General features: G+C 33.9%; 1 protein-coding gene across 1 annotated transcript in view; it reads right to left on the bottom strand.

The window, feature by feature from the left end:
• Positions 1 to 15,777, bottom strand: part of LOC138318439 (ral GTPase-activating protein subunit alpha-1-like) — a 93,497-nt gene that overhangs the window by 61,429 nt on the left and 16,291 nt on the right. Inside the window, 5 exon segments of the mRNA XM_069260784.1 lie at positions 8,552 to 8,674; positions 9,607 to 9,718; positions 11,469 to 11,542; positions 11,787 to 12,020; positions 13,047 to 13,172. Of these exon segments, the coding sequence (XP_069116885.1) occupies positions 8,552 to 8,674; positions 9,607 to 9,718; positions 11,469 to 11,542; positions 11,787 to 12,020; positions 13,047 to 13,172 (669 nt within the window).

The raw sequence follows: 15,777 nt of genomic DNA, 5'->3' as shown, positions 1-15,777 counted from the left end.
CTGTCTATTTCTGTCATCATACCTATTGTCCATTTACTAAATATTGTACTAACCGTCCATTCCTGTCATCATACTTATTGTCCATTTACTAAATATTGTACTAACCGTCCATTCATGTAATCATACCTATTGCCCATTTACTAAATATTGTAATAACCGTCCATTCCTGTTATCATACCTATTGTCCATTTACTAAATATTGTACTAACCGTCCATTCCTGTCATCATACCTATTGCCCATTAACTAAATATTGTACTTACCGTCCATTCCTGTCATCATAAATATTGTCTATTGACTAAATATTGTACTAACTGTCCATTCCTGTCATCATACCTATTGTCCATTTACTAAATATTGTACTAACCGTCCATTCCTGTCATCATACCTATTGTCCATTTACTAAATATTGTACTAACCGTCCATTCCTGTCATCATACCTATTGTCCATTTACTAAATATTGTACTAACCGTCCATTCCTGTCATCATACCTATTGTCCATTTACTAAATATTGTACTAACCGTCCATTCCTGTCATCATACCTATTGTCCATTAACTAAATATTGTACTAACCATGCATTTCTATCATCATACTTATTGTCCATTTACTAAATATTGTACTAACCGTCCATTCCTGTCATCATACCTATTGTCTATTTACTTAACATTTTACTAACTGTCTATTTCTGTCATCATACCTATTGTCCATTTACTAAATATTGTACTAACCGTCCATTCCTGTCATCATACTTATTGTCCATTTACTAAATATTGTACTAACCGTCCATTCATGTAATCATACCTATTGCCCATTTACTAAATATTGTAATAACCGTCCATTCCTTTTATCATACTTATTGTTCATTTAATACATATTGTACTAACCGTCCATTCCTGTCATCATACCTATTGCCCATTAACTAAATATTGTACTTACCGTCCATTCCTGTCATCATAAATATTGTCTATTGACTAAATATTGTACTAACTGTCCATTCCTGTCATCATACCTATTGTCCATTTACTAAATATTGTACTAACCGTCCATTCCTGTCATCATACCTATTGTCCATTTACTAAATATTGTACTAACCGCCCATTCCTGTCATCATACCTATTGTCCATTAACTAAATATTGTACTAACCATGCATTTCTATCATCATACTTATTGTCCATTTACTAAATATTGTACTAACCGTCCATTCCTGTCATCATACCTATTGTCTATTTACTTAACATTTTACTAACTGTCTATTTCTGTCATCATACCTATTGTCCATTTACTAAATATTGTACTAACCGTCCATTCCTGTCATCATACTTATTGTCCATTTACTAAATATTGTACTAACCGTCCATTCATGTAATCATACCTATTGCCCATTTACTAAATATTGTACTAACCGTCCATTCCTGTTATCATACCTATTGTCCATTTACTAAATATTGTACTAACCGTCCATTCCTGTCATCATACCTATTGCCCATTAACTAAATATTGTACTTACCGTCCATTCCTGTCATCATAAATATTGTCTATTGACTAAATATTGTACTAACTGTCCATTCCTGTCATCATACCTATTGTCCATTTACTAAATATTGTACTAACCGTCCATTCCTGTCATCATACCTATTGTCCATTTACTAAATATTGTACTAACCGTCCATTCCTGTCATCATACCTATTGTCCATTTACTAAATATTGTACTAACCGTCCATTCCTGTCATCATACCTATTGTCCATTTACTAAATATTGTACTAACCGCCCATTCCTGTCATCATACCTATTGTCCATTAACTAAATATTGTACTAACCATGCATTTCTATCATCATACTTATTGTCCATTTACTAAATATTGTACTAACCGTCCATTCCTGTCATCATACCTATTGTCTATTTACTTAACATTTTACTAACTGTCTATTTCTGTCATCATACCTATTGTCCATTTACTAAATATTGTACTAACCGTCCATTCCTGTCATCATACTTATTGTCCATTTACTAAATATTGTACTAACCGTCCATTCATGTAATCATACCTATTGCTCATTTACTAAATATTGTAATAACCGTCCATTCCTGTTATCATACCTATTGTCCATTTACTAAATATTGTACTAACCGTCCATTCCTGTCATCATACCTATTGCCCATTAACTAAATATTGTACTTACCGTCCATTCCTGTCATCATAAATATTGTCTATTGACTAAATATTGTACTAACTGTCCATTCCTGTCATCATACCTATTGTCCATTTACTAAATATTGTACTAACCGTCCATTCCTGTCATCATACCTATTGTCCATTTACTAAATATTGTACTAACCGTCCATTCCTGTCATCATACCTATTGTCCATTTACTAAATATTGTACTAACCGTCCATTCCTGTCATCATACCTATTGTCCATTTACTAAATATTGTACTAACCGCCCATTCCTGTCATCATACCTATTGTCCATTAACTAAATATTGTACTAACCATGCATTTCTATCATCATACTTATTGTCCATTTACTAAATATTGTACTAACCGTCCATTCCTGTCATCATACCTATTGTCTATTTACTTAACATTTTACTAACTGTCTATTTCTGTCATCATACCTATTGTCCATTTACTAAATATTGTACTAACCGTCCATTCCTGTCATCATACTTATTGTCCATTTACTAAATATTGTACTAACCGTCCATTCATGTAATCATACCTATTGCCCATTTACTAAATATTGTAATAACCGTCCATTCCTTTTATCATACTTATTGTTCATTTAATACATATTGTACTAACCGTCCATTCCTGTCATCATACCTATTGCCCATTAACTAAATATTGTACTTACCGTCCATTCCTGTCATCATAAATATTGTCTATTGACTAAATATTGTACTAACTGTCCATTCCTGTCATCATACCTATTGTCCATTTACTAAATATTGTACTAACCGTCCATTCCTGTCATCATACCTATTGTCCATTTACTAAATATTGTACTAACCGCCCATTCCTGTCATCATACCTATTGTCCATTAACTAAATATTGTACTAACCATGCATTTCTATCATCATCATACTTATTGTCCATTTACTAAATATTGTACTAACCGTCCATTCCTGTCATCATACCTATTGTCTATTTACTTAACATTTTACTAACTGTCTATTTCTGTCATCATACCTATTGTCCATTTACTAAATATTGTACTAACCGTCCATTCCTGTCATCATACTTATTGTCCATTTACTAAATATTGTACTAACCGTCCATTCATGTAATCATACCTATTGCCCATTTACTAAATATTGTAATAACCGTCCATTCCTGTTATCATACCTATTGTCCATTTACTAAATATTGTACTAACCGTCCATTCCTGTCATCATACCTATTGCCCATTAACTAAATATTGTACTTACCGTCCATTCCTGTCATCATAAATATTGTCTATTGACTAAATATTGTACTAACTGTCCATTCCTGTCATCATACCTATTGTCCATTTACTAAATATTGTACTAACCGTCCATTCCTGTCATCATACCTATTGTCCATTTACTAAATATTGTACTAACCGTCCATTCCTGTCATCATACCTATTGTCCATTTACTAAATATTGTACTAACCGTCCATTCCTGTCATCATACCTATTGTCCATTTACTAAATATTGTACTAACCGCCCATTCCTGTCATCATACCTATTGTCCATTAACTAAATATTGTACTAACCATGCATTTCTATCATCATACTTATTGTCCATTTACTAAATATTGTACTAACCGTCCATTCCTGTCATCATACCTATTGTCTATTTACTTAACATTTTACTAACTGTCTATTTCTGTCATCATACCTATTGTCCATTTACTAAATATTGTACTAACCGTCCATTCCTGTCATCATACTTATTGTCCATTTACTAAATATTGTACTAACCGTCCATTCATGTAATCATACCTATTGCCCATTTACTAAATATTGTAATAACCGTCCATTCCTGTTATCATACCTATTGTCCATTTACTAAATATTGTACTAACCGTCCATTCCTGTCATCATACCTATTGCCCATTAACTAAATATTGTACTTACCGTCCATTCCTGTCATCATAAATATTGTCTATTGACTAAATATTGTACTAACTGTCCATTCCTGTCATCATACCTATTGTCCATTTACTAAATATTGTACTAACCGTCCATTCCTGTCATCATACCTATTGTCCATTTACTAAATATTGTACTAACCGCCCATTCCTGTCATCATACCTATTGTCCATTTACTAAATATTGTACTAACCGTCCATTCCTGTCATCATACCTATTGTCCATTTACTAAATATTGTACTAACCGCCCATTCCTGTCATCATACCTATTGTCCATTAACTAAATATTGTACTAACCATGCATTTCTATCATCATACTTATTGTCCATTTACTAAATATTGTACTAACCGTCCATTCCTGTCATCATAAATATTGTCTATTGACTAAATATTGTACTAACTGTCCATTCCTGTCATCATACATATTGTCCATTTACTAAATATTGTACTAACCGTCCATTCCTGTCATCATAAATATTGTCTATTTACTAAATATTGTACTAACCATCCATTCCTGTCATCATACCTATTGCCCATTTACTAAATATTGTACTAACCGTCCATTCCTGTCATCATACCTATTGTCCATTTACTAAATATTGTACTAACCGTCCATTCCTGTCATCATACCTATTGCCCATTTACTAAATATTGTACTAACCGTCCATTCCTGTCATCATAAATATTGTCTATTGACTAAATATTGTACTAACTGTCCATTCCTGTCATCATACCTATTGTCCATTTACTAAATATTGTACTAACCGTCCATTCCTGTCATCATACCTATTGTCCATTTACTAAATATTGTACTAACCGCCCATTCCTGTCATCATACCTATTGTCCATTTACTAAATATTGTACTAACCGTCCATTCCTGTCATCATACCTATTGTCCATTTACTAAATATTGTACTAACCGCCCATTCCTGTCATCATACCTATTGTCCATTTACTAAATATTGTACTAACTGTCCATTCCTGTCATCATACCTATTGCCCATTTACGAAATATTGTACTAACCGTCCATTCATGTAATCATACCTATTGTACATTTACTAAATATTGTACTAACCGTCCATTCCTGTCATCATACCTATTGTCCATTTACTAAATATTGTACTAACCGTCCATTCCTGTCATCATACCTATTGTCCATTTACTAAATATTGTACTAACCGCCCATTCCTGTCATCATACCTATTGTCCATTTACTAAATATTGTACTAACCGTCCATTCCTGTCATCATACCTATTGTCCATTTACTAAATATTGTACTAACCGCCCATTCCTGTCATCATACCTATTGTCCATTAACTAAATATTGTACTAACCATCCATTCCTGTCATCATACTTATTGTCTATTTACTAAATATTGTACTAACCGTCCATTCATGTAATCATACCTTTAGTCTATTTTAATACTTAATATTGTACTAACTGTCCATTCCTTTTATCACACTTATTGCCCATTTACTAAATATTGTACTAACCGTCCATTCCTGTCATAATACCTATTGCCAATTTACTAATTATTGTACTAACCGTCCATTCCTGTCATAATACCTATTGCCCATTCTATTGCCCATTTACTAAATATTGTACTAACCGTCCATTCCTGTCATCATACCTATTGCCCATTTACTAAATATTGTACTAACCGTCCATTCCTGTCATCATACCTATTGCCCATTAACTAAATATTGTACTTACCGTCCATTCCTGTCATCATAAATATTGTCTATTGACTAAATATTGTACTAACTGTCCATTCCTGTCATCATACCTATTGTCCATTTACTAAATATTGCACTAACCGTCCATTCCTGTCATCATACCTATTGTCCATTTACTAAATATTGTACTAACTGCCCATTCCTGTCATCATACATATCATCCATTTACTCAATATTGTACTAACCGTCCATTCATGTAATCATACCTATTGCCCATTTACTAAATATTGTACTAACCGTCCATTCCTGTCATCATACCTATTGTCCATTTACTAAATATTGTACTAACCGTCCATTCCTGTCATCATACCTATTGTCCATTTACTAAATATTGTACTAACCGTCCATTCCTGTCATCATACCTATTGTCCATTTACTAAATATTGTACTAACCGTCGATTCCTGTTATCATACCTATTGTCTATTTACTAAATATTGTACTAACCGTCCATTCATGTAATCATACCTTTAGTCTATTTTAATACTTAATATTGTACTAACTGTCCATTCCTTTTATCATACTTATTGTTCATTTAATACATATTGTACTAACCGTCCATTCATGTCATCATAAATATTGTCTATTTACTAAATATTGTACTAACTGTCTATTCCTGTCATCATAAATATTGTCTATTTACTAAATATTGTACTAACTGTCCATTCCTGTCATCATACCTATTGTCCATTTACTAAATATTGTACTAACTGTCTATTCCTGTCATCATACCTATTGTCTATTTACTAAATATTGTACTTACCGTCAATTCCTGTCATCATAAATATTGTCCATTTACTAAATATTGTACTAACTGTCTATTCCTGTCATCATACCTATTGTCCATTTACTAAATATTGTACTAACCGTCCATTCCTGTCATCATAAATATTGTCCATTTACTAAATATTGTACTAACTGTCTATTCCTGTCATCATTCCTATTGTCCATTTACTAAATATTGTACTAACCGTCAATTCCTGTCATCATAAATATTGCCCATTTACTAAATATTGTACTAACTGTCCATTCATGTAATCATACCTATTGTCTATTTACTAAATATTGTACTGACCATCCATTCCTGTCATCATGAATATTGTCCATTTACTAAATATTGTACTAACCGTCCATTCCTGTCATCATAAATATTGTCTATTGACTAAATATTGTACTAACTGTCCATTCCTGTCATCATACCTATTGTTCATTTACTAAATATTGTACTTACCGTCCATTCCTGTCATCATACCTATTGTCTATTTACTAAATATTGTACTAACTGTCCATTCCTGTCATCATACCTATTGCCCATTTACGAAATATTGTACTAACCGTCCATTCATGTAATCATACCTATTGTCTATTTACTAAATATTGTACTTACCGTCCATTCATGTAATCATACCTATTGCCTATTTACTAAATATTGTACTAACCGTCCATTCATGTAATCATACCTATTGTCTATTGACTAAATATTGTACTAACTGTCCATTCCTGTCATCATACCTATTGTTCATTTACTAAATATTGTACTTACCGTCCATTCCTGTCATCATACCTATTGTCTATTTACTAAATATTGTACTAACTGTCCATTCCTGTCATCATACCTATTGTCCATTACTAAATATTGTACTAACTGTCCATTCCTGTCATCATACCTATTGCCCATTTACGAAATATTGTACTAACCGTCCATTCATGTAATCATACCTATTGTCTATTTACTAAATATTGTACTAACCGTCCATTCATGTAATCATACCTATTGTCTATTTACTAAATATTGTACTAACCGTCCATTCCTGTCATCATACCTATTGTCCATTTACTAAATATTGTACTAACCGTCCATTCCTGTCATCATACCTATTGCCCATTTACTAAATATTGTACTAACCGTCCATTCCTGTCATCATACCTATTGTCCATTTACTAAATATTGTACTAACCGTCCATTCCTGTCATCATACCTATTGCCCATTTACTAAATATTGTACTAACCGTCCATTCCTGTCATCATACCTATTGTCTATTTACTAAATATTGTACTAACCGTCCATTCCTGTCATCATACCTATTGTCCATTTACTAAATATTGTACTAACCGTCCATTCCTGTCATCATACTTATTGTCCATTTACTAAATATTGTACTAACCGTCCATTCCTGTCATCATAAATATTGTCTTTTGACTAAATATTGTACTAACCGTCCATTCCTGTCATCGTACCTATTGTCCATTTACTAAATATTGTACTAACCATGCATTTCTGTCACCATACTTATTGCCCATTTACTAAATATTGTACTAACCATGCATTTCTATCATCATACTTATTGTCCATTTACTAAATATTGTACTAACCGTCCATTCCTGTCATCATAAATATTGTCTATTGACTAAATATTGTACTAACCGTCCATTCCTGTCATCGTACCTATTGTCCATTTACTAAATATTGTACTAACCATGCATTTCTGTCATCATACCTATTGTCCATTTACTAAATATTGTACTAACCGTCCATTCCTGTCATCATAAATATTGTCTATTGACTAAATATTGTACTAACCGTCCATTCCTGTCATCGTACCTATTGTCCATTTACTAAATATTGTACTAACCATGCATTTCTGTCATCATACTTATTGTCCATTTACTAAATATTGTACTAACCGCCCATTCCTGGATCAGCTCTGGCCAAGAGGTCAATGAGGACAACACCTTTAGAAACTCATCCCAGAGTTCTGTTGATATGAATACATTCAGATTTGCCTTGATCCATGTCACAATCAGCGTCTGTAACAATGGCATACAACATGAAGAACTAGTATGATCAATGTACAGAACCTTTAGACCAGGCGATGGTAAACTATATCCAATCATTAATTCAAACAAGAAAATATTTCCAAATAAGGAAATGTAACAAAGCATTTGATAACAGGAACATGTTCTTAAATCAAGCAATTTCTGAAAACTTCAGTGGTGATATTTCCCTAGCAACTAAACAATGAATTCATATCATTTAATTTAGAAAATCATGATACTATAAAAGGATTAAGTGATGAGAAAAGAGTCAGAGATGAGGGAATGTAGAGAATGGGAGATAAAGCACAGGGAGTTATGAAATTTGATAATGGTGACAAAGTCATTGGTATCTACTAGGTGAACAGATCAGCAGTATCTGTATACCATAAGAACCTAGTAGGCTACTGGTTGGTCAATAGCTCTGTCAATGTTCTTTCCTTACAAACATCTTTGTATACTATTGTGTGGTCCCTCGGCCACCACTTGGTAACCTTCAGCAAGTGATGAGGCAAAACCAACATTTATCTAGGTGATATTAGCACTAGTATGGGTTACACTAGATACCTATACCGAAAATGCCATCACCATATTTTGTTTTCATTTAACTGCAAAGGAATGAAAAGGAAATTCAAGAGTCATAATCAACAGCACAATATACATTGAAAAAAACTGTATGACATGAATTGTTCGCTGTGTAGAAACTTTTCTTTCATGGCAACTATAGAACCACAAATATAAAAGCAATAAATTTGGTTTATCTGTCATTGAAATTAGCATCTGATAGGCCAACCATGAGTATTTCTAATCGCAAAATATTTTAAAAGTTCCGAACCATGGAAGAAATTACCCACAAACATTACATGTTATACAGTATACAAAGACTTCCTAACGTCTTTTTCTTGGACAATCCAGCTTTATTTTACCTGAAATACTATCTGTGCCAGACGTCCACCGAGGAATTTCCATTTCTGGTCGATTGGTATTTGATGTAGAACACCTGAAGTCACACAGAGTAACACCTGGAGCATCTTCTCCCTGATAACACAGTTTTAACACATTCTGCATCAAAATATCAATTAATGCTAATTTGGAACTTTTCAGTTTTTTGTTTTTTTTTCTGTGCAAAAATATTCCATGCAATGCTAATTTTGCCTTCATTTTTGGTACTTCTCCCACAAGCAGAATTTTAGAATCAAAGTGCCAAGGCCACTCATAGATGCTGTGAATGAAGGACTCAAACAAAGGAATAAAGAAATTGGTTTTTCATTTAAATATAGAATTTAGTAAACTATACATAAGTGTGCAGTGTTGAATTTCGGAGTTTAATGAAAAATATTTACGATATACCGTATTAATTTTATGATATTTGAAGTTCTTCAAGAACAATAATTTGAATAACTTATTATCCTGAAATAACTGTAATAAATTTTATTTCTAAATTATTTTTGAAATAACGATTTCAACACCAATGAAACCGTTCAATATCCACTTATCATTGAAGAATATTTTCGGAAAAATGTAACATTAGAAATATTACGGTTTCCGGATATGTTTTGGTTTCCTTTTTAGAAAACTAACATGGGTTGCTTTGATGACTTTTGACTAATAAATCATGGCCAGATACTTTTGCCAAATAAAAGGTACATTATTTCATTACGTATATCACTCGGATTTCTTTTAAATTAACAAGAACGCTAGCCGTTAACATCAAGAAAACTTCATGTAATGTATCGGACTTAAGCAAGTCTTCGTAAGCCTAACGGTAACTGGTTGGCGAGATATTATCGTGCAGAACATTTATCTTGAGTTTTGCTTTGCCGACTTTTGACTTGTAATAAAACATGGCCATATAACGCTATCATCAAGAAAACTTCCTGCAATACATCGGACTTCAGCAAGTCTTCATAATGCTACCATACACGGCAATATAAGTTCATTTGTCACTTTAAGTTGCTCGTACATAAATAGATCTATATTATCATTATATTTTGTAAGTTTATGTTGATAGATTTGGTTCTTTTTCCCTTTCAATATTCCGCAGTTGTCGATAAACAAAAGACAGAACTCCCAGTGACAGATCAAGGGAGGAGGCACGTACTCAAACCTATTAACTTTAACTGCGCAATAATATCTCAGATATAGTTCGTCAATACAACCAACACAAAAAACTTTATAAGCGTTATAAGAACTTTCTTTTGCGGTTACCTTCCTAACATTTGATTATAATAATCAATCATTAGCATGAATTACGTAAAATTTAAATAAACATACACAGTCCAAAATCCACCGAAAGTCTGTCGCGGAGGAAGACAGCGAAGAAGGCGTTGTTCGTGATTTTCGGGAGACCAGTGTTCTCGGAGTAATACAAATATCATAGAGTCCAAACTGAACACTTAAAACACTCCATCCATGGTGTATACGTATGTACAAATTCTATGTCTGTGGTTTTGAATATTGGGGTTTTATTTTTTCATACCATCAAGTATTATGTGAAATGAACAAAACAACTTTTAATTTTCATCGCGGAGTGGTTTCATTGTTTTGATGTGCACAGGCTCTCCGAGCGTACCTAAGAATGTCCTATTGAAAAGAAGAAATATAGGATTGACAGGGTAATATGTAGACCACAGTTGTCCTTGTTGGGGACTGAAAATAACCACAGATGTATCAAGGGCATAAACTACTGTATGTTATACATAATTTATAGGTAAACCATCTGTATACCACCCATACATATACATCTTATATGATCTTATGAAGCATTCATATTCAGAAGTAAACTTACCAGGTCTTTTGTTCCATTTTGATATTCATAACCAAAAATCTGTAGATATTTAATACTCTCTTGCATAGGTCAACCTGAAACAAAACATCAAATGAGAACATGTGTCAGCAAGACATTTAAGTTTAATATGTGGAAACTAAGTGTTAATAAGATGTAATTTGAAGTTTGACAAGCTGCCATGGGCCTTGGATACAGAGTCAATAAAAAATTCCATGCCAAGTGAAAGAGATGGTAAATAGAAACGTCTACATATATCAACACAGAACTTTATGTAAGGGACAGGATGGGATGGGACTAGACAAGATGTAGTTGTCTAACCTGTTCTGTGAGCATGTTTTCCTCGTCGGTCTGTAATAGGAAGATGTTAGCGGCATTGGTAATGAACACCTGTAACACTTTCTGTATACCAGCCCGTATATCATACTGACTATGGTCACCACCATCCGCCAACTCCTGGATCGCTCCAAGGTAGGACGCATTACGGATCTTAGACTTGTCCTGTGGTGTATCTAGGGTGATAAGCTGACGGATGCCAGTGAAGGGAACAGACTCCTGAAAACAACCAAGTTATAGTGAGAAGTAAATACAGTAGTCAGATATTGGAAACCTGGGAGGTGCGATGCAGAAAATAAAATCATTGTGATATTCCTTGATAAATATTTGGATCCCACCAGATTAAGAAACATTTTTTCAAGGTCTAATAAATGAATACACAAGATCCCAAAATGACAAGGGTAAAGTACAATCTACTGTCGATTGGTCCCATATCCTAGTGAATATAAAGTCACAAACTCTTTGTCAAAAGATTATGTCACAATCACCGGAAGGTGAGACTAATCGACAGTAAAATGTATTTCACCCATTTTGGGATCTCAAATCCCCATATTTTATTTTCTAAATATATGTGTACACTTTGGAAAAAAACAGCAACAAAACATTTAACATTACACTTTGTCCATCCACTATTGCTATAGATCAATTTATGGTCTTCAGCATACATGTACATGTATTTCATTCCAAGTATATTTCAACCTGATTCATAGCATTCATACATAAACATAACATATATATGTACATATAGAATACAATTGTGCAATGCTGCTGTTATCACATAATAATGTACAATGTCATGCATAGTTATTCATATTAATTAACTCCACACATACATACAAACCCATAATTATGCAGACATGTCCCTAAACCAAGTATCTCAGACTTACTGATAGAGCACATCATGTGATATATGTGTAAAATGTACCACAGTCCATGCCAAAACTCTTGTAGAAAATCTCAGCTATATCTTCTTTAAAAAAACATTTTTAGGTATCTACCAGCTCAATCGCAATGGATACATATCCAAGAGAATCATCTGATTGACTTTAGAGCATAATAGGTTTTTTCATAAATTAAATGTCAAATTAGGAGCAATATTTTTTTACAAGCACTATTTTGAAAATTTCTAAAGACATCAGAACAAGGTGGTCTTTAAGATGAATGAATAGTTCTGTTATGTTGAAATATCCCTAAGGACTAGTAGCCCTAGTCTTGTGTCCAGTCCTGTTCCTTGTCGATACCTACATCAGACGATCCCTCCTCCTCCATGATATCAGAGAGACTGTGATGGAATTCAGGTGTGTCTCGCTGACTCGGCACCGTCCCATTCTCACTCGGTTCTTGCATGAAGATAGGCTTTTGATCTGCATGCTGTTGTAAATATAAAGAGCAAGACAAGTCAGCCTCATGCACTACAGGGGAGCTATGTCCAAGCTTGTGACTGCCCTCTCAAAGTCCTTTCGTTATGGTACATGCACTTCCATTTTGGATATTTTTAGTGTGAAGGGAAATTAACCACATTTTCTAAATATCTTTGCTTATATAAATAATCTACCAGTGTGAGAAACTGATTATGTTTACTATATAATATACATGGTTACTGATAGTGAGAATGATGCACACATTGAATTTTGAACATAAATATAAACCTAAAATATAAAAATAAAAACAACTCTGGAAAAATGTTCCACCTTATATTTTTCCATGAGTTTCTGGATAATACATCCAAAGTGAATGAAAGTACCATGACAGGATATTGTTTGAGAAGATGAGGTTTTCCGTTAAAAAGGGAATTCTTAGTCATGCTTTTGGTGCTGCTGTTACAGTATTTGACTAATGACCAGGTTCGGTAGTGACTAATGGTCAGTAGTACCAGGTATATAGGAATGTGTATAGAGAGTGAAGTCCAGTTTCCCTAGCATGCTATGTTCTGTTAGTTAAAGCTATGTGTATACACATTGTCAGGTATAGGATAGTTTGTTATCATTTTTAACTCATGCCAGATTAATATTCATTCAACAGTCATACATTTACCATAGATAGGGATTCCAATCCATGTTTCACCGAATACAGAATATGATGACGGTATGAACAGACTTTCTATTCTCCCACTTACCTTTAATTTGATTAATTTACAATACCATGTACACAATTGTACTGCCCAACACCAACACAATGCTATGATATATATATATATATTATATGGACAAACTGTTACCACAACTGTTTTTATGTTAGACTAACTGAAATTATCATTAACCATAGCGTTTTGTTGTACGAAAACATTCAAAGCTTAACTTAATAAAATTTCCCTTTAACATGGAAATTGGCAATTGTTACATAAAATTCTTGGTTGTTTTTCCAACAGTTTGCTTTTGTCATATTATACCTTTAAAATGACCATTTATGAACATGTCAGATTTGGGTGGTCCAAATAAAGTGTCCCACTTAGATTTACAAATCAAGACTCCGAGTTGGAAGGGGAGTGGACATGGTAGAGTGTTGGATACTTTAATAATTCTACTAACACAAATAGCCCCTTTCAATGTATACATACATTTTAAGGAACTGAAACTGCTTAGATTTTAATCCTAATTAGTATAAATTTGTTCCATCAAATGTTGACTTTTTTACTTCTCTGCTCTGGATGTCCATCTAAACAAGTATGTTAGTCACAAGTAATTTTCATTCAATCATTCCACTAACTACTTAAACTATTATGTTTTGTACTCCAAGATTCACAGGCTTCTGACAGTGATTTTAAGTGGAAATACTATCCTGTATAACTTGTTTATTGTTGTATAAAGCTTTATACAAAAGCATGCTACCAGTGTTTCACTGCTTTTGTTTGCTATGTTAAACAAGACTCAGACAATTAGAAAAATAAGCAAAATTGACTCCCAAAGTTTAATTTTTGAATCACAACCATACAATGATGCTATTGATACCATACAAATATGCTATCCAATACATAGGTTCAGAGACAAAGTAATTTATATGAAAATAGTAGCCTAATTGACCTTTTGACCTCGCATCTATTGCCGTCTAAGGCCCAGGGGGTCAGCCCTATCATTTGTACAATTTCAAATCCCAACCCTATAAGGATGCTACCATTGCATTATAAGTGCTCTTCCATTCTTAGTTGCAGAGAAGAAGTCGTTTATATGGAAATAGCTAAATTGACCCCTTTTGACCCCACCCTTCAGACCCCCGGGGGGTCAGCCCCATCATTTGCAAAATTTTGAATCCAAACCCTATAAGGATGTAACCATTGCATTATGAGCGTAATCCCATGTTAAGTTGCAGAGAAAAAAGTCATTTATATGGAAATTGACCACTTTTGACCCCGCCCCTCAGGCCCCCGGGGGGTCAGCCCTATCATTTGCACAATTTTGAATTCCCACACTATAAGGATACTACCATTGTATTATGGGTGCTATACCGTGCTTGGTTTCAGAGAAGAAGTCGTTTATATGGAAATAGCCAAATTGGCCACTTTCGACCCCGCCCCTCAGGCCCCCTGGGGGTCAGCCCCATCATTTGCACAATTTTGAATCCCCACCCTATAAAGATGCTACCATTGCATTATGGGTGCTATACCATGCTTAGTTTCAGAGAAGAAGTCGTTTATATGGAAATAGCCAAATTGGCCCATTTTGACCCCACCCCTCAGGTCCCCCGGGGGTCAGCCACATCATTTGTACAATTTTGAATCCCCAACCTATAAAGATACTACCATTGCATTATGAGTGCTATCTCATGCTTAGTTTTCAGAGAAGAAGTCGTTTATATGGAAATAGCCAAATTGACCCCATTTGAACCCCGCCCCTCAGGCCCCCGGGGGTCAGCCCCATCATTTGTACAATTTTGAATCCCCACCCTATAAGGATGCTACCATTGCATTATGGGTGCTATCCCATGCTTGGTTTCAGAGAAGAAGTCGTTTATATGGAAATGGCCAAATTGACCCCTTTTG

The sequence above is a fragment of the Argopecten irradians genome, chromosome 3 (genome assembly GCF_041381155.1).
Source record: "Argopecten irradians isolate NY chromosome 3, Ai_NY, whole genome shotgun sequence".
Lineage (NCBI taxonomy): Eukaryota > Metazoa > Mollusca > Bivalvia > Pectinida > Pectinidae > Argopecten > Argopecten irradians.
The sequence above is the reverse complement of the archived record's forward strand: the minus strand, read 5'-3'. Positions and strand labels throughout refer to the sequence as shown.